Below are 19,315 nucleotides of genomic sequence, written 5' to 3' on the forward strand. Positions count from 1 at the left end.
ATTCATAAACGCTGTCTATAAGATGGGTATAACGTGCTTGAGACACGATGTACCTGAGAGAGCTGTGGTCTCTTCCAGCTGACAGGAACTAATGCATTTGAATTGGAGCCTGAGGAAGTTGAAGAAGTGCTCCGGGTGACGGCAATGACTTTGGGCTTCCCGTTTCTACCAGCTGCGCTGTGTTGATCACCGTACTTATTCCCAATAATTGGTGTCTATCAAAGACAACAAATACTTTCTTAAAATGCAAATCCATATTAGTAAAGACTACACATTCGATTCTAGAATTTAGTATTATATAAAACGTAAGAGGTTTTGTCTGTTTGTTTGTTAGCATTCTATGAAGCCCGTGCCTAATCCACTGAGCATCGGTACAAATACTTCTAACCCTATGCAGCAGGCTGCCATTCTGCCCACTTGTGGTTTTTTGAATTATGCAAGTTATATGCTGACAATGTATATTTTTCAAACACGCTTTAAAAACAATTGTGTTCTAAGTTTAAAAAATGTGATTTCCCTATCAAAATCTAAAAGATTTCTCTATAGAATCATTCAGACATGAACAAATTGTTTTCACAGACCAGCAACTTCACTCACACGCACACACTTCTGAAAACCAAGGATCAAATTCGGCCCCTTCTGACAGGAAATGCTATTCCAATGAACTCTTTGGGAATTCATCTTGTCTCTGAATTATCTGCATGCACTGGAATTTCCAGTAAGGAATTAACTTAAAGAGAAGACTAACAATTTAAGTAATGCTCCTAAGACACCTTTATCTCCAATCATTACCTATGGTCGGCTTCAACCAGAAGCCCTTATTTTTGACTACTTCTAAAGTTTCTACAACTTCCAGATCCCTATATTACACTACAGTCATTTGGCTGCACTCCCCTTTTGAGACACAGAATGAGTATCAGCTGTAATAATAAAACGTATTCTTTTCAGTTCTAATTAACCCTAATTGGGGGGTAGGAGTGTTGTTTTCAACTAAAGGTAGTTTTTCTCTAGTTGTGTCCATCTCACACGGAGGTTCCTATATTCTGTATCCTACTCTCCCCTTCAAATTTTCTCCCCCTTCCAAAGTCAAAACTGGAGTACAGGGTTTTAATCCTCGCAGCCCTTGAACGCACAACCCTTCATTTGATGAAAGCCTGGAACGTTCAGCTGCAAGCAGCAGCCAGCTGCATTACCCTGCTCTCTGACACAGCTGAAATACCCTTGAGAATAATCCTGTTGACTTTTAGCAATTAACTCTCCAGACATTCAAAGGGGGGAAAAGGCAAAAACACAACATAGAAGAATTCAAAGTTTATCCTTCAGTATGACACTGATTACATGTACGTAAAATTTCAACACCTGCCATTCTTAAAGGTTGTATTTATTTTAAAACATGTAAATGCAGAAGGCCAACAGAAAATAAATCTGAGTTTGCAACAGAAAGTCATTATTGCATTATAATTTAAATATAATAATTACCTCTGATATATCAAAATGAAAATCTAAGGTCTTCCCAGGTAGCTCCTTGGAGACATTATTAAAAATTTTCGTGAAAGAGATTTCAGGAGAACCTATATCACCTCCATAAGACTTTGGAATATCATTAGGTACAACAAGGCTTGCTGATCGAGACACCACCAGTTTCAAAATATTCAGGGCTTCCTTCCAATATGGACTCTAAAGAGAATGCACACAAATCCCAAAACAATCACTTCAAACAAGACAGCCATTTTTAATGCACAGTAGGGTTTCGCACTGATTCATTGCAAGATTCCCGAACCCCAAAGCTCTAATCTTCTACACGTGGGTGCAAGGTGCTAATGCAGGTGGGCAGCTTTGGACCTTGAAGGCACCAGGTCATTCCATGGTGGGTGGTGAGGTCCGGCCAGGCAGGCTCACCAGATCCAGGTCAGAGTCACAGCCACACCAGATCCTGTACCGTGTCCCCCGCTGCCTCTATTTACACTATGTTCTTTATCATTGTCTGAAGTATCTGCCCTTCATGCCCCAGAAGATAAAAACCTGACAGCATTTAAAAGCAAAAACCACTTTCCCCTCCTGGCATCTTTAATTATTTTACACTTACGGGCAGAGTAAACTGAATCTGAAACAGACAAAAATATTTTGTGCTTTGTATTTCCTCACACATTTCAAAGATGTTAGGGGGGAGGGAAAAGCAAAACATTTACAAGGTTTTTATATAGTATCAAACCCACAGAGGGCTTCAAAAAGCCAGGGCAAAAGTATGAGAACATAATACGCTGAGAGCCCGAGTTAAATGCAAATCTCCTTAAAAAGAGGATTAAGGTAATATAAATAATTCAGCAGTTTCAACTACAGCGATTGTGGAGTGGATCACAGAAGAGACTTACACCAAAAGCTGCACCTTGGGAGGGTTAAGATTTACACTCCTGAAAACGCTGGGGTTCTCCCTGAAACTTAAATCTTCCAATTTTTGAAATTAGCAGAACGTCTGATTATTGGGTTATTTTTTGGTTTGGTTTTTATTTTTTTAATTGGGATGTCAAGTTTGTTAAAATTATTATTTTTTTTGTATTGCATTAAAAAAATAAACACCACTTTCAAGGCTTTAAGCAGTATATGTTTCTTTGTAGGTAATGAGATTCTTCAACAATCTCTTGAATTTCTGTACATCATAAACATAAAAAGAGCAGTCTCAAAACTGAACCATCCTGAAGCAATTTAAATTTAGTAAGATGCATTGTGATTGCAGAGGACTAAAAAAAATACCATCTTAGTAGCACCACGTTTAAACAAGACATGTTCACGTATGATCTTTTCTTTTGTCATCTGTAACATGTTTTATCATATCAAAAATACCCAGACTTCTCTGGACTATTTTTTCCCCAGTACCATTAATTTTATAGAAGATGTTACTTCTAATTAAGATTACATTCCACGGTAGTGTGGGCTTGCATTAAAAGCTCAGATAAAGGTTAGAGGCGATGCAAGCCGTCGTCAGGCCATGAAAAGTATAGTGATGCTAATCATTCCATTTAGCCTAATGCACTCCGACAGGAGCACAATATCTAAAGTACATATCCATCAATAACAAAACATCCAAGAACACTACTTCTCCTGGTTAATTATGATTAAACCATTTGACTGAAATACATTTGGCAATAATGGAATTCAGGAAAAAAGAAAAGGAAGGTGGGGCGGGAAGAGAATGTCATGCACTGAAATGGTTTTATGCTCCAGGCATTTTCATAAAATCTTTCAGCAAGATGCTAGACCTTCTTCTGCGACACAGATTTTCAGTAAATTGTGTTCCAAGTACAAAGGATCAAATTACCTAGGGCAAAAGACTGTTGTTCATCTTTTGGGGACTTTCTTTAATAAAAAATCCACTCGAATTTGTTAAAGCACACCTTAACGTTCCTCACAGATATACTGGTGAAAGCGATTTAAACATGCATTTAACTGCAAAACTCCCTTTTGAAAACATATACACTTAAATAAAACATTTTTGCAGTATTATCAGTAAACATTTCCTTATATTTTAACAGATGAAGAATCACCTCCTCTAACTACACATGCAGAGTTGCCTACATCTTTAAATAGACACACGTTGACCCAGGTAACTTGTCACAAAGATGTAAATCAAATTGGACAAATACATAAGCATATAGTGAATTAAAGTACGTAGGACAAGAAATAAAATACTACTGAACTTGACTCTGAACAACTATTTTTATATCTGAAATAAATTAATCCCCCCCCAAATTAAAGTGTAATTTCACTACCACTTTGATGATAAGCAGAAAATATTTTATAGGTTTTCAGAGCACCTACCTGAACATATTTACCAATAACTTTTATGATTTCCAAATTAAACTGCTTCACCGGTGCTGTGGATAGGTCAATATGACTGAGAAGACTGTAAATGATCTGCAGCAAGGACTGTTGCATACTGGACAACCCTTTCTCTAACAGCTAAAAAAGAGTTTTTTAAAATACAGAATTTAATTAGGGCCTTAAATAGTAGCAAAAAGTGAAAACAAACCTTAAAATACAGTTCACTCCCATACACATTTATTTCTCCCTTCAAGAAACTTACGTGTATCACTTTATGTTTTTCCAAATTTTCTTTTTGCATTAAAAAAATAATTAATGCAATAGAACAATGTTCTCTGTCCTAATTCAGTTTTCTTCCCTTGAATTTTGACATATTTATTAGCACAAAATTAAAGCATCTAGTAATAAAACACTTCTCACTAAATAGAAGTGTCCAAACAAACTCAACACCTCAAAGCTGTATGAAAAACACATCTACACCTTAAAGAAGGCTGGTAAACACAATCTTAAGAACAAAATAAGTACATGCGAAGTCATTCATAAGAATGTACAAATACTTAAATAAATCTTCATCAGTTTGAAGTGATATACTTCAAGGACAAGGCCTACAAGCTTTTCACAGAAGTTAGTTTTTAAAGGCAATAACAGTTTTCCTGTATCAATGTCTGGCAGAATCACGTACTGAGTTCTATAATTTAAATGACCTTTTATTATCTACTATGCAATACTTAAAATTGGACTTTGAAATTATTTTTTTTGAGTTGTGATAAGGTCATCTTTAAATGTGTACTTGGCTAAAAAAAAGGTCTCTTAAAATTTGCACTATATATTTCTGTATATTGCACTGTACATTTTGCTAAAGCCAAGACAGTGTGCCCATTTTATTCATGTGGTACAGAATATAAATATCTACTACAAAACACTACTGCCATAAAACGGGCTCTTCCATTAGAGGGATTATCATTTCAAGGTACATTTAAATTGTTGCACTTCAAAATGGCAGTAGTCATCCCTTCTCTATATCCTAGAACATTTTAACATTATTCTCCCATTACAGAAGATGTGCTTTCCCCCCCCCCCGCCCCGTATTCAGCATCATGAAAAACAAGGAATTGGCAACAAGTCAAAATAACATTGATCACAGGTCGTCAATATGAGATACGCTTTTATTAAAAATTTACCTCTGCAAGATAAGTTACGAGGTTAAATGTGGCATCTGAGAAAGAGTCGTGCAAATATCTACACACTACATTAATCCAGTTAGCGCAGTCTCTGGAATAACTGTGTGTACTATATAAACTCATCATATGAGCCAGATTGGCAAGAGTTGGTGATTTCTCCTCTGCACAAACCTGAAACGGAAAAGGCATATTTAATTATATTAGAAATGACAATTTTTAACCTAAGCATTCACCAGTCATTATGCACTTTCCCCAGATTTCACTCTGTTTTCTCACCACTGAAATCAAACTAATCATACGAGCAACACCTGCAGTTTCTGTTGAATTTTGGTACTCGTGGCATCCATGCTCCAAATTTATCTACTACTCAAACCAAACCGCCCTCAACTAGCATCCCTAGCTAGCAGTGCAAGTATTTGAGGGAGAGCAATAATTTCTGGATTTGTATCAGGCAGGTGCTCCTTTGAGGTGGCCTGCACACAGTTAAGTAATTAAGTGATTTACATATCACAATTTGGGCAGCCGGAGGGCTATGACTGTATCTCCTACAACAGACAGCACATTCTTATTCCCCTTTCCGCATTATTCCTTAAAATGCAGGCTGTCAGGGCAGCGTACCACCGGCCTTGGCTGGAGTTTGTCGGTGTGTACCCTGTACTACAGTTCAGGAATATTCCAAGGTTAATCACTGTGTACAAGTAACCGAAAGAACACGGTACCTTTTCTTCTCTACCTACCAGCCTGAAAGGTAAGGATCACTTCCTTATCATGAGTAAATTAGGAAGTGTGCTTAAAAATTGATTACATTTATATTGAAAATTACAAGCTGCAAAATCAGACAAGGAAGAAAAAGTGATATCATTAACAAGTAAATTTGTTCTTTACATCTAATGTTTACAGAATAAGCAAAATGTGTTTTTTCATTGGCAAAGGGAAACTCAGGGGTTGATAGGAGGACCAACTCTATATAAATTAGGATTGGATCACATCTTTAAAACACAACATTTTACAGTTATTTCTATGGGACTATTAGAATCCCATGAAAGTACTGCATAAGGGAGCAGAAAAACACAGCAATGCAGGTAATAAACTCCTGGATCCTCCCCAGGTATCAATTTACATACCTTTGCTATCCTGTCAGCTGTTTCTTTACAGAACTGAGTGGGGTTATCAAAATGTTGGATCAGATGAGGAAGTAGGCACAAGATGTTTAAGGGGAATCCTACACACATACATAAAACCAGTTATATTAGCCGTACAGATTTTAATATGACTTAATTTAATGTCGAGTTATGTGAGCATATAACAGCTTCCTGGTATTTAAGAATGCTTAGAGCATGATACACATATGTTCACACAGATACACAAATTATATATACACACACACGTACCTGTGTGTATGTATGTAGAAGGTATATAAATGTGTCTGTGCAAAGGTATAAAAATGCGCAAGATGAAAATAAAATCACCACTAATTAAGCAAAACCATCATGAAACTGAATAGCTTTAGGCAGCACAGTCACATCGTTTGAAAAACGTGCAAATGTTTGAAATAGTACTGATTGAGCTATTTAGCACAAGATCATGAAAAAAAATGCACATACTCTTAAAACTTCATGGAAGTTTAAAGTTAATAGTCAATACATAAAGTCTTCATGCAGTATTTCTTGGCAGATAATCACTGTCTGTAACGTATTCCCACTACCTAGCACTGTAATATTGACAACTGCAAAAAGCATTTAACTAAAGGCAGTTTTTTAAAGGCAAATGCATAATCACTACTGATTTTGATTACACGTAATTTGATGAAAATATACATTTTCATTACTTATACAGTTACTAAAGGTACCTGCTAACTGAGAAGGATCCACCAAAGCATGCCTGGAAATTGTGATGAGTTTACTGAGGAGATGAACTGTCATTTCTTGTGTGGATGCTGAAGTAAACCCTTTTAGGAAAAGCTGCTGAAGGCCTGGAAAGTTATTCCATTTCAGTTTATTCTGCACCTTTTCTATCTTTTCCCGACTCTCTGATTTATCCAGAGGCAAGTGAATAAGAAGCTTGTTGAGCAGCTTGAGAGCCAAAAGGTATTCATACTCATAATCTGACTCTAGCAACGAAGCTGCAATCCAAAATATGGTGGCCATCAAGTTGACAGGGTCAGTAGTGGGCTGCACATCATACATCCCTCCCTCTCTCAGGGAGGAAAGGCTTCTAGTCCTTGCCAAACTTCCACCGTGATTTATCCTTCCATCCATTATATCCAGTGTGTTGCTCCGTCGACGGTCACCTCTGCGCTCGCTGATTAAATTCAGTCGCAAAGAATTACTCCTTGTATTGCTGTAGTATCCCAAACAACTGCCGCTATTGATGGGACTTGTGCTTAGATTTATCTGTCCAGTGCTTTTCCTATTAGCTGCATACTTGTTTCCCATTACGGAATCATGGTATGAGGTTCTAAAAATAAAAAAAAATTTTTTTTCAATATTACATATTATTCCATGCAAAATATTTGAATAATATATGGCTTAGAAAAAGGGAAGAAAGAACAAAGATGTTACGCTAATCACATATATACACACACAGTGAATATTCCGCTTCATCACCAGGAGAGCATTATGATATATGAAAATACAGAATTTCTATATGTATTATTAAAATATCTTTACAGCATAAGGACAAGACTGGGGCATCCCATTATCTCTGCTACCAAATCTATTTGTTACAATCCCACAACACCAAAATAATTACATAACGATTCAGTAAAATCAGAAAAATTAGCCTATAGCATGTAAAAGATGATCTGTAAATGAAGAGCTAGCATTCCAACTTACTTATAGATGTGATAAAGGTAGAGAAATGAATGAATTAATAAATGAAATTATCTACTTATTACCTTATATTTGTCTGAAATATCTGACCTAGAAAAAACAACACTTTCCAGTTCTGATACTGGAAATATATTCCTAGAAATCTTAACATTTTCAAAAACTTTGTCATGGAGTCAAACAAATAAAGATATCAGCACATTTAGGGATTTTTTTCAGTTTGATAAAGTCACTCAGACTGTAATGAGACACACAAATGACTCAGACTGTTCAATTACACTTTTGTCATATGGACAACAAATCTGAGGCCTAAGAAAGACTAGCATTTGCTGTAACTGAAGACATTTCTTCTGTATTAACACTGAAATGAAAGTATTTATTGCAGTACAGGAGTTTTCATCTGTGAATCTTAAATTATCTGTTAAAGATTGGTGCCATTCTTTCATTGTACTTATGGGGAAAAAAATAAGATTCCCCAAAATGACACTACTGATCAGGGCCTGATTAGGGAAAAAAAAAATTTCTAAAGGTACTCCGTGCCTTTATTTTTGGGAAGTTTCAGAATAACAAACAACATTTCGCAATTGAGCTATAAGGAACGCCTTGAACGCTGCTGGTTTTTTTTTTTGTTTTTGTTTTTTTTTTTTTTTTTTTTTTTTTTTTTTTTTTTTAAAGATGGCCTCAAGTGGGTAAGTTGAAAAGGTAGCGGAGCTCCTTTTCAGAAAATCTAGATTCTTATGAATTTTGCTTGAGGCAGAATGACAAAAACAAAAAAGAGCAGGCAATTTTGCTATAAGGATACAATTATTCTGCAAAGGCAACAAGAAATTATTTCATTACGTTTGTAATACAGATCTTTAATAATTCAAATGTATAAAAATGTGTAATGTAGGCTGACTAATAAAAGAACTTACTGAGAAAGGGCAGAAAGCAGATCATAATGCTTCATGGTTTCAGCCAATGTATCAATAGCAGACTCTAAGGTCAGAAGCAGTTCTATGACAAAACCCTGGGGAAAGCCACAGGTCATTATAAATTATGCAATATGCACAAGGAGGATCACAGAAAACCTACTGCGTAGTGATACAAAAATGTAACATCAGTATCAGTAACTAAATTATTATTTCATACATCAACCAGAACACAATCCTGATGAGAAAGTTCAAATTAGCTTCAAGACAGGGAAAAACTAATTTATTGCCAAATATTCCCAGAATTAATTCTGTTTTGCATTATTTTTAAGGATGGACTTAAGGATGAAGTCCCTTTAGACTCATTTTGCAATATTAAAAAGATTAGATTCACTTCTAAAGAAGTACAATGACACTAAGTTGGATGGTTGTTAACACTTTATCAGGTTAAGTTCTTAATAAAAGAAAACCTAAATTATTTTTTATATGGCTGGTCTCAGGATTCTCTAACTATGAAAGAGAAGGTGTTTTCAGGAAACAGATATATCAAACTCTCTGAAAGTTCCTATTGCTGCAGAAGAGAATGTGCACAGCTCACCTTTTCATTATTTAATTAGGTGAAAATTCAGAAAGTGTTGTAATTAAAACTGTTTTGATATTTGAAATATCTTTATTTAAGAATAAAAAGCAACTGAATAAAAAATCCTTTTAAATTTTACTCTCATTAAAATAACGATGGAAGTATGTCATTTAGGCAAACTTAGCTTTCTAATAAAGTAAGGGGAAATTTTCAAATACCTGAGCTTCTTCTCCTGCATCTCCAACAGTTTCTACTAGTCTGGAGAGAACATCCGAAAGTGTAGATGCAGTAAGAGGCTGCTTCAGAGCCCTGAAAATCTGAAAGGACCTCCCAGCATAATGCCGAGAAGAGCACGAAAGCGCAGTTTGCAAAGCTACTTCACTGAGACGGTGTTCCAATTGAAATCCTCCTATAAAAGCAAATAAATATTCAAGCAACACAATGCTTTATAAAAAACAAACCCACTTGAATTTAATGAAGAGTAAATTGCCCAAAATTATTCCTAACTTTTGGATACTCTCGTCTTCTACTTTTTTCTCAAGGACTCTTACTCTCAAAAATCTTTCCAGGCGTACAAACTTGTATATAACACTTAACACTGGAGAGGTTTGTAGAGAATAAAACATTTATGATTTGAATATTAAGTGTCCACAATAAATTAATAAGATATTTTATCTCTTTCCTAAAAGATTACATTTAGATCTATCATAATAGAAACCTGAACTGAACTGCACAATACACTAGAAAAATCTGTTATTTAGAAGCAGTAAGTGATCAACTAGAGTGATTTTTATAAATACCCTGTAAATTGAAAGGCATTCAGAAAAATTCATTTAGTTTGTAGGCTTGGACATTCTATCACGCATCAACTGTTTTCTAACATACCTGAGCTGGACTGTTTAAATATAGATACCACGTGCTTTAAAAACACAGTTAACTGTTCAGCACTCTTTATATTAGGGTTCTTGGCCGAAACATCTTCGTGATTCCAAAGTGGGCCTCTTTTCCTAAGAATATAAAAATACAGTAAGCACAACAAAATATAAAACATAGACTTCGTCATTAGTATTATTTAGATACCATTTTAAACTTAGACCTGCAAAAGAATCTACTATTTACCACATAAATGAAACCATTTAGAACTGCAGACACAGATTGGAAAGACGTCTGACAACTACCCACTATTATACAACAATATACAAAAGTTAAGACAAGGTGAAAAGCAATATAACAGATCCAACTGAAAAAACAGCGTAAGTTTAGGAAGAGACATTCTCTATTCAACAATATTTAGTTATCTACCAAAGAATCAGTACAACTAACGCCATCATATGCTTCTTAAAACATCCTCCTTTCTTCCCATCAATACATCACACTATTCTAAATTTAGGCTGGTGTAAAGCGTAACTACTCAAAAGCTTTGAGAAACAGGCAGGAGTTCAGGTTTACACAATCTTGAGAGCTTAAAAAAAACCTATCGTACAAACTGCAACGGCGTTGATGGGTTTACAGATGTTCTTTGCCACAAATTCCTGGGGTTTGAATGACCAGCTCTCTAGTACTAAGTAATCCATAAACTCCACACAAATCTTGCAGCTCTCTAATCATCTTTATGTATTCCAGCCCTAATCCTTTAGATGGAAAAGGGAATTCTATAAACTGTGTGGCAAGCAAAGATAACAGACTTGCGTAGAACATGGTAAAGACTTTTAAACACTTAGGACATGAAAAGGGTGGTCAAAATTCTCTGAAATTGTTGGAAAGTTAGAGTTGTTCATAGGCTGTATCCGATAAAAACACTTCAGGATTAAATTGTCTCTTACTGGGGACAAAACAGAGACAAAATTAGACAACACGATGCTAAATAGTAAGGGTTTTGCCATAATATACATGCCTTGACAAAAATGAAAACTGAAATCTTACCTTGAGGTAATAAATTCTATGAGGGTTTTCACTTTTTCATCCTGCTCTACTGAAATGTCAACCTCATTGAGGATGGTGGTGTGCAGATGAGAAATGGCAGCACTTGTATTTCCTAAACTGATGCTAGAAGAGGTAGAACTTGAACTAAGCCCTGAGTCTGTCATTGGGGAGGGCTGGTAATCAGGTATAAAATCATGAACACCTGCTGAAATAAAACCACAATGATTATGCGGTCTTAAGTTGACAGTTAATATTAAATATATAAAAAGAAAAAACAGTCCTCTAAAAAAAAAAAATCAATAACTTAGCAAACATAATGAGAATAATTTAATGGATGTAATAACTTCAAAGAAATCAACAAGCCTGATATATGCAAAGTCTCCGTGTGACCGGACCCTTAATAAAGAACTGCTAGATCCCTTTTTAAAACCACTGTATTATGTTTGATTTTGTATTGATAATATGACAGCTCATTGGCTTCTGAGGAATCTCATTTTAGTAAGTTGAGACAAATGATATAAACTACTTCCTAATAATGTGCAGATAATTTTTTTTCGTTAAAACTCAGTCCCAGTGTAACTGACAGCATTTAAATCAGTGAACACGAAGTATTAGCTAGGGAATCAACTTGAAGCAGAGCGCCTCTGGATGCACAAAGTTTCTCGGAAGTTATCTTAATCTCACTGCTGTAAGAATATTCTCTCCGTGTAAAGAATCACATGTCAATAAAATACAACTGCAGTAACTCTTCATATTAGGCCTCTATGTATGAGGTGCTGGGAGAAAGTAAACTGGCAAGGAAAAGTGGTTTGTGAACCTCTGACGGTAACAATTGTACATAAGCTCGCGACTCACTGACATCCACCACAAATTTGCACTCTACAGAGCCGCAGGGTTTGGACTGGGGTATTAGCTGCTTCAAATAAAAATTAATGTTAGCTTATCTGACCTGCATGCGTACCTGTAATCACCTTATCTTAGTCACCAGCTGGAAACGTTTGATGCTGATCTTATTCTAGTTTCTAACAGACATTTTTTTTTAATAATAGCGAAATACTGTGTCATGTTTAGACATTTTACCCAAACCTGTAAAGATCAGGAGTGGAATGGTTTGTATAGGTCACCATGTATGTGCACTGGTAAAGTTCTGTGAATAGATTTACATAAAAGAATTCTTCCACTATGCCCACTTTTTAATTTTTCATTGCTATGAACATCAAATTCACAAAACAGATGAGTATTTTTGGTTAAGGACAAACCCGCTTCTGATGTGAACAAAACAGAATGGATTTTATAGCAATATGCTGCCACCTACTGAAATAATATGAAATACTAGGTTTCAAAAAAATGAACGGTTTCACATTTCTTTAGAAACTACAATAGGCTCACACCATCAAAATACTCCTTTCATAGAGAGATACATAGAAAATATATAGCTTTCTGTATAATTACAATATTGTAATGTTACAGTGAACATTAAAAGGTAATACCTCAAAAAAGTATTCTGATAGCCTATTGAACAATGCAACTACAGCTGACAACAGCCAGACATTTAAAGTTGCTATAAACAAGGAAGAGCTATATCTTCTTGGGTTTTATTTTCAAGGGCATCATAAATCCTGCTGTATTACAGATCCAAAACATAGCGCTCCCTCTGTGGCTTCCAGGACTATTTAATCATTCAATTGTGATCCCTACTCCCGTGACTGGGCACAAAGTGCTAATGTGAACCGTATCAATTTTGACTTAATTAAGACTTGAAGAAATACAATTTAATGACAAGGGCTCAGGAAAATATTACATAAACAGAAGTTTTAATAATTCCTAGAAGAAAAGATAACTTTCCACGTCATTTTAACAAGCAACGCTTAATAAATCTAAAGCCTACCTGTGAAAGTATAATCTAAATGAGTAGTTTGCTTGACAGTAAGCACCCTGGACTCGTTGAACTCTCTGTTTCTGAGTAGGACAGAAGCAACAGACTGGACGTTGCTGCCAGAGCCCATCACTATCAGTAGATGCAAAAGCAGTCGTTTACAATGCTCATAGACTTCAGGGTGACAGTGGTCAAAACCTAACGCAAAAGGAAAATGGAAGAGCTTTATTACATTCAAAGGGAACGCTGAATTGAATTATTTAAAAAATAGCAGTATTCAAACTGGTGTGTTATATTTTACCAGTAATAGATACGTAATTCACTAAACAATGTTTTTTCAGTGTTTCAATATAAAAACAAAAGCATGCAGTTTAATAAACATAAACATTGATATATCCTCTTGTTTCTCACACAGGAGTAAGAACAAAAGAAAAAAAACCTGAATTTTGCTATGTCTTCTACAAGGAGAAAGAGGTAAAAGTGGATCCAACAGAAAGTGCCTTCACACAATCCAAAAACCGTCTTAATTATATTCATATTAATCAAGCTGAAAGATACTTGGTTGATTTTTTAAAATATATTGTAAAGATTAACAAATTAATGGAATTTCAATACAATGGCAAACATTAATTTAAATGTGGAAAAGAACAGATACATAAGTAGCTACAATTCCTAAGTTACCAGACATATTCCTGTAAGAATTTAGTTACCTATAAAAATTGCATGAAGCAAAAGATGCAAGTATCCTCCCCATTCCACCTTTACACCGTGGTCAACTATCAAGTCAGTCAAAAGGATCACTGCTATATTGCATCTGAAACCAAAAAAATAGTTTGTCAGAATGTAACATTAACTTTATGAAGAGCTGCAAAGAGCTTAACATGCCACTAACCAATATTCTTCCTTAGGTCTATAAACATCCACAAAGATGTATTATAAGGGAAAAGATGAATGCTCATAAGGAAGACAGAAAACTTTTAGTCCTCCTAATTAAAGGGCTGAGAAATCTTAAACTGCTAGACCTGCGAGTAAAACCCCGGAAAACAAATGTACTACCCACTGTATTTAAATCTACTGCCTTTTAATCTGCTATCTTTAAATTACTGTATTTATGCAACACAAATTAAAACATCATGAATTGCCATCGGCATTGTTAAAATAGTTACCTGTGAAGAGACATGCCCGGGGGAGAAGTTTCAGGCAAGTAATCCACCAATGGTGACCAGCAACCTCCAGTAGGTGGAAAAGGTAAAGGCTCTCCTTGGTTGTGCTCCATCACCTTCAACCGCCAGTTTGAATACAGAGGCATCGAATCGCCTAACACAACAGATAATTAAATCATAAATATATATATATATATATATATAAAAAACATTTCTGAATTAAGAAATTTCTTCTAAAGAAATAATTTTAAATTCTTGGAAAGCTGAGATCTGGGAGAAGGGGAGGGGGAACCAGCTGTCAACAGCTGTAGTTGGACACAGTTAAAAAAAAAAGTGGTCATTTCTTTTAGCATAAGGATGATTCTACGGAAGCCACGCACAAAACAGAGTAAGATTTTCTTGAATAAGTTCATAAAAGCAATGGATGCACACAGGGACACAGACGCACACAGGAACATAAGGAAAAAAAGGGAAAGTGATCCAATATAATTTCCTTGAATTTCAAACCTCATGTCAGATAGGGAATTAAGGCTGGGTCCCACGAGTGTACTGGACTCATTTTGAAGAGCTGCATTTCATTATAGGCTAAGGAATTATTTCTCAAAAGCAGGTCTCGCTAGCAAAAATCCACCAGTTTGACAGTTCCACGTGTCAGATAACATCAGCCTGATATATGGGGTAACTCAGAACATGCCACTTTTACAACAGCATAGCCCAATCCCACTGCTTGACAAATGTCGGTGCTCAGAAAACCAATAAATTTGTCAAGAAAAACACGGAAAGACATTTAGTTTTCGATTAAGCAAGCTTCAAAAGTGGAAGAAACATATCAGCTATTTGGTATGAGTGTACACTGTGTTACACATCCAAAATATTTCTCTGTTTTTAAATGAGACATCTTGGGAATTCAGAACGATCAGTTAAGGCTGGAATCAAGTAAGGAGACTGCCTCAACAGTTCAGTGTTTCAGTGATTCTAACAGTTCTCCTTTCAGAAGTATAGCTGCAGAAGTTTCAGAAGTTCATACATGTATCATCTCCTTATCACCTTCTTGACTGGAGGTGACAAACTTCTTACTGATGGAACACATGAATTATCACCTGCTTCAGGATACTCAGTGTTGCTATCACGAATAGCAAAGATGAAAATGACCAAGACTATGACACTGGACGTCACCCATCCAAGCAGTAATGAACACACTGGCTGCCCAGAAGGTCTGCCAACCTGTTAGTAACCCAAGGCTTAGCAGATCTGCACCAGTATGCCCAGCCTTTACAACAAGCTCTGTAGAGGACGTAATGTTCCACTTCCTTGAAAGAGGCAATACGAACCACATATTCACTCTAACCTTTATGGCCTGCACAGAATCAGTCATTAAGGAGTGCATAAGGAGATCCTGATGGACTCCGTTGCTTCAATACAGCACGGGACACACCGGGTTCCACACTGACACACAATGCACAAATTGCAGAAATTTACATCCTGTTGCTCAGTAGCACAAGAAAGGCAAGGAAAAGGCAGTACTGGATCATGTGCTGTACCACATCCAAACAGCTTATCTGGTAGCAAAATCAACTGTCCGTAAAAAAATTGAGTGAAACCTAAGAAGATAGTCTGTGGGAGCGCTATAATGATCTGGATCAGATTGAAATATATCCCATAATCCCATGCAGGATTAAAGTACAAAGTCATCTGAATTACTAACAGCTTGTTAGCTGAAGCAAGAGTTTCAAACAAACAAGTACTCTGACAAAGCATACAGAACCCACCAACATAACGCATCATTTGCTGTCTGACCACTGTCCTCATTTTTGCCTGATTACATGACCTGTTTAAGCCTTCCCTAGCATTGACACGATGATTTCATACCTTAGGCACTGGTAACAAAAGCACCCACAGTTAGTAAGCCTCTGTTAAATAAAAGTCTCCAAAAGTGTACGGAGTTTCAGGAAAAACTTCTACCTCTTTCCTTACCTCTGCACCTCACAAAAAACAGACCACAGATCACAAAAACCAACCCAAAAAACATCTTCAAAACAAGCTTGAAAATTAGAAGTACACAACAAGATCCTTTTTTCCCCACTACGGCTTCTCAGAAAGTCTTGTACCCTTTTTTATTTTTAAACAGGCCAAGGACTGCTATCATTTAAAAGCACAATTACTTCTAATTTTCTATTTTTTAACTTCTCGTACATCATCTTTTTCCTCATTCATCTCATCTTCCTCCTGCTAATCTCTCCCCTGTTTCTTCTGCCTAACCATCTATCTATCTATCTTTGCTGTTGGCACTGGCAAAGAAAATAGAATAGAACTATTGGGAAGATGTTCACAAGTCATTCCAGAGGACAAGGGAAGCAAAGAAAGTGTATTATCTTCCTTGCACACTCTACTGTAATCAAATGTATGCTAGACTTCAATAGCAGTACTAAAAAAAAAATCCATATTTTTTAATAGGTTCTTGCAAAAACCACTGATAATGCCTATCTCCTCACATTCCACAACCTTCAGCTAAAGTATTAACTTGTGAAAATCTTGTTTTCTATTCACAGAAATATTATTAAATAAAAATATTACTTTTTTCCTCTTCATACGATCCTCCAGAGCTGCTGCTGTAGCGAGATTCTAGTCTGTGGTGCTGGCGGTTTAAGTTACTGTTCAACCCGCTGTAGATGTCTAGATGTACATAACTGTAGGAACAAATAAAGCAGCATTAGTAACTGACATTGTAACAAAAATTAATCAGGGTGTCTCAGTAAAACTGTATTTCAACAAAACTAAGTGTTACACAAAAATATTTCATCTTCCAAGGACAATCAATACGATACCAAAGGATCTGAGGTGTGTAAGACACATCTCCTGTAGCAATGCCAGATAAGGGGATTCAAGGAAATAATCCACCATAAATCATATTTCTGTTAGGTCATTTTCATTAACAGTTAAGTACATTAAAAAATTTGTTACCATTATACTTAAGCAAGTTCTTCTCACTCTTGAGCAAAATAATGAAATCCCTATTTGATCTGGCACTGAGACACACATATATATATGTACGTGTGCATGGATCTCTCTCTCTCTCTCCACACAGAGTCCAAGATCCTACCTCACTAATCTGATAAACTATAAATAAATCAGAGAAATGGGAGTGCTACAAGCACAATTTCCAAGCTGTTTCTCCATAACGTTCTAAAATTCTCTCCTCCTGCAAGTCCAAGGTGTACATGGTATACTAAGCATATATTTTGGGGAGGTGTTAGACAACCCTATAGCACATGCCAAAACTTGGAGAGACTTTCAAAACTGTCTTAATTACTTTACAAATTTCTTCAGTTCCAGCCCCCATGGCAGCCAAATACTTGTCTGTGCCTTGCTAGGCTGAATTCTGAATGACACCTCAGACTCCATAGTCTTCTGTGATTTACTTTTGCACAATGCGGCGCCCCCCCACTAAATTTAACTGAAGTATTGGGGTTGTCTCTATCAATATATTTACTAATGTAGTGACATAATTATCCCAGGGAAGGAAAAAGGTGTCCAACTGAGAAATTATATTGGAAATATAATTAGTAGGGCTCTCAAATGAGTCGTCACAAAATAAACTGGTTTGTGAATGTACCGCATAGTAGCTACTCTACGGTTGGCAAATGTGCACTTTTTTCTGTGCACGCTTTTTCTCATGCTTGTTATAGAATCCCTACTCCCTTTTCACTTTCAGGTTCTCTATCTCGTATTTAACACAAAATGAGAGCGTGCCCACAGCTCCAAGACCACACCCTGAGTAAGTCTACGTCAGCTGTTTGCTTTCCACCACCCTCACACAGGTACCACTGTCTGGCAGATTTCTCCAAAAGATCTGTTTTAAAGCTAGCTGGAAGAGATCTTGCCACAGATACCAGGCATCCAAATACCCTAAATTGGGAGAATAAACTAGCTTTCGGCACATGTGCACTGTTGATTTCTAGCAAGCTAGGAAACCGATTTGTGAATTGGCTACATTACTAAACTAGTAACTTTTGCCCTTGATGTGTCCATATCCATCTGCAGTATAATTTCTCCTATGTAGACATATACAATCCAGTGTAATATTAGCTAATTTAGGCATCAATAACAATCTAGCTATAGCAATACAAAGCCTGACCTGGATTGGTCCTGTTTTTTATTCTGTTTCCTCTACAGCTTTTTGAGGCTGTATATTATTGTGGTTTTACACAGTTACAATTGAGGCTGCTACTGTTAATCCCCAAAAGTATTCCAGTTCTGTTGCTTAAAATTTATTTATAAAACTTACTGTCACATACTTCCTGCAATGTAGACATACCTGGAGCCATTGAGATGCAAGTATTTATAGCACCTGCCAGGAATTCCTGTAATTCAACTAATAATTGCGCTTTGAGGAGATACTTACTTCTCTTCAATATTGTCTTTTATATGTTTACTGTCAGGGTTGCCATCTGTGGGAGCTACCATTGTATTGCTACTAGAAGTGGTACCTGTGAATTATGGACAAAGGAAAAGGTTGGTCAATAAAGAAGAGAAGCAGTCTTAAGCACGACATGATGACCCTTATTCACTTGTCCAGGCCAAGAGCCCTCACCAGGTTTACAGCTCCTGGCACAAATACAAACTGAGGCACAGAAATCACTTTCGCGTGCAAGAAAAAAACCTGTTGTTTAGACTAAAAGATTCTGAGCTGCTACCATAATTTCACTAGCTGGAAAAAATTTTAAAAAAGTCCTTTCCAGGAATCTCGGAGTCTTCAAAGTAAATTAAGGAGAAAGGCTTGTTTTGAAGCAGGACCTAGAGACCTATTTCTTTCTTTCCTGCATGCTACACCTCACAGTAATCTGTAAAATGTAGCTGGACTTCAGTATGCAGTTAATTCAAACCACAGATTAGAGATTAAAGCCTGCAGTGAAGCTTTTATCAATTTATTTTTAAGAGACGTTTGCAAGCATCACACGGAGCAGATGACTACAATTGAAAATAATTCTGCACCCTCCCCACATTTTGCTACCTTCCATTACACCTAAGTGCAAA

General features: G+C 36.3%; 1 protein-coding gene across 6 annotated transcripts in view; it reads right to left on the reverse strand.

Moving 5' to 3' along the window:
- FRYL (FRY like transcription coactivator) overlaps nt 1-19,315 on the reverse strand; it is a 145,134-nt gene that overhangs the window by 30,174 nt on the left and 95,645 nt on the right. For 5 of the 6 annotated variants that reach the window (XM_074588012.1, XM_074588011.1, XM_074588009.1 and 2 more), the window contains 15 exons: nt 18,684-18,768; nt 16,856-16,968; nt 14,285-14,435; nt 13,829-13,932; nt 13,131-13,316; nt 11,243-11,447; nt 10,205-10,326; nt 9,538-9,728; nt 8,743-8,837; nt 6,850-7,457; nt 6,125-6,222; nt 5,001-5,171; nt 3,817-3,957; nt 1,480-1,677; nt 54-215 (listed from right to left, as the gene is read on the reverse strand). In XM_074588012.1, the coding sequence (XP_074444113.1) occupies nt 54-215; nt 1,480-1,677; nt 3,817-3,957; nt 5,001-5,171; nt 6,125-6,222; nt 6,850-7,457; nt 8,743-8,837; nt 9,538-9,728; nt 10,205-10,326; nt 11,243-11,447; nt 13,131-13,316; nt 13,829-13,932; nt 14,285-14,435; nt 16,856-16,968; nt 18,684-18,768 (2,630 nt within the window). The remainder of the gene's footprint in view (nt 1-53; nt 216-1,479; nt 1,678-3,816; nt 3,958-5,000; nt 5,172-6,124; nt 6,223-6,849; nt 7,458-8,742; nt 8,838-9,537; nt 9,729-10,204; nt 10,327-11,242; nt 11,448-13,130; nt 13,317-13,828; nt 13,933-14,284; nt 14,436-16,855; nt 16,969-18,683; nt 18,769-19,315) is intronic. The other variant, XM_074588010.1, reaches the window with a different exon arrangement.

The sequence above is a fragment of the Larus michahellis genome, chromosome 5 (assembly GCF_964199755.1).
Source record: "Larus michahellis chromosome 5, bLarMic1.1, whole genome shotgun sequence".
NCBI lineage: Eukaryota > Metazoa > Chordata > Aves > Charadriiformes > Laridae > Larus > Larus michahellis.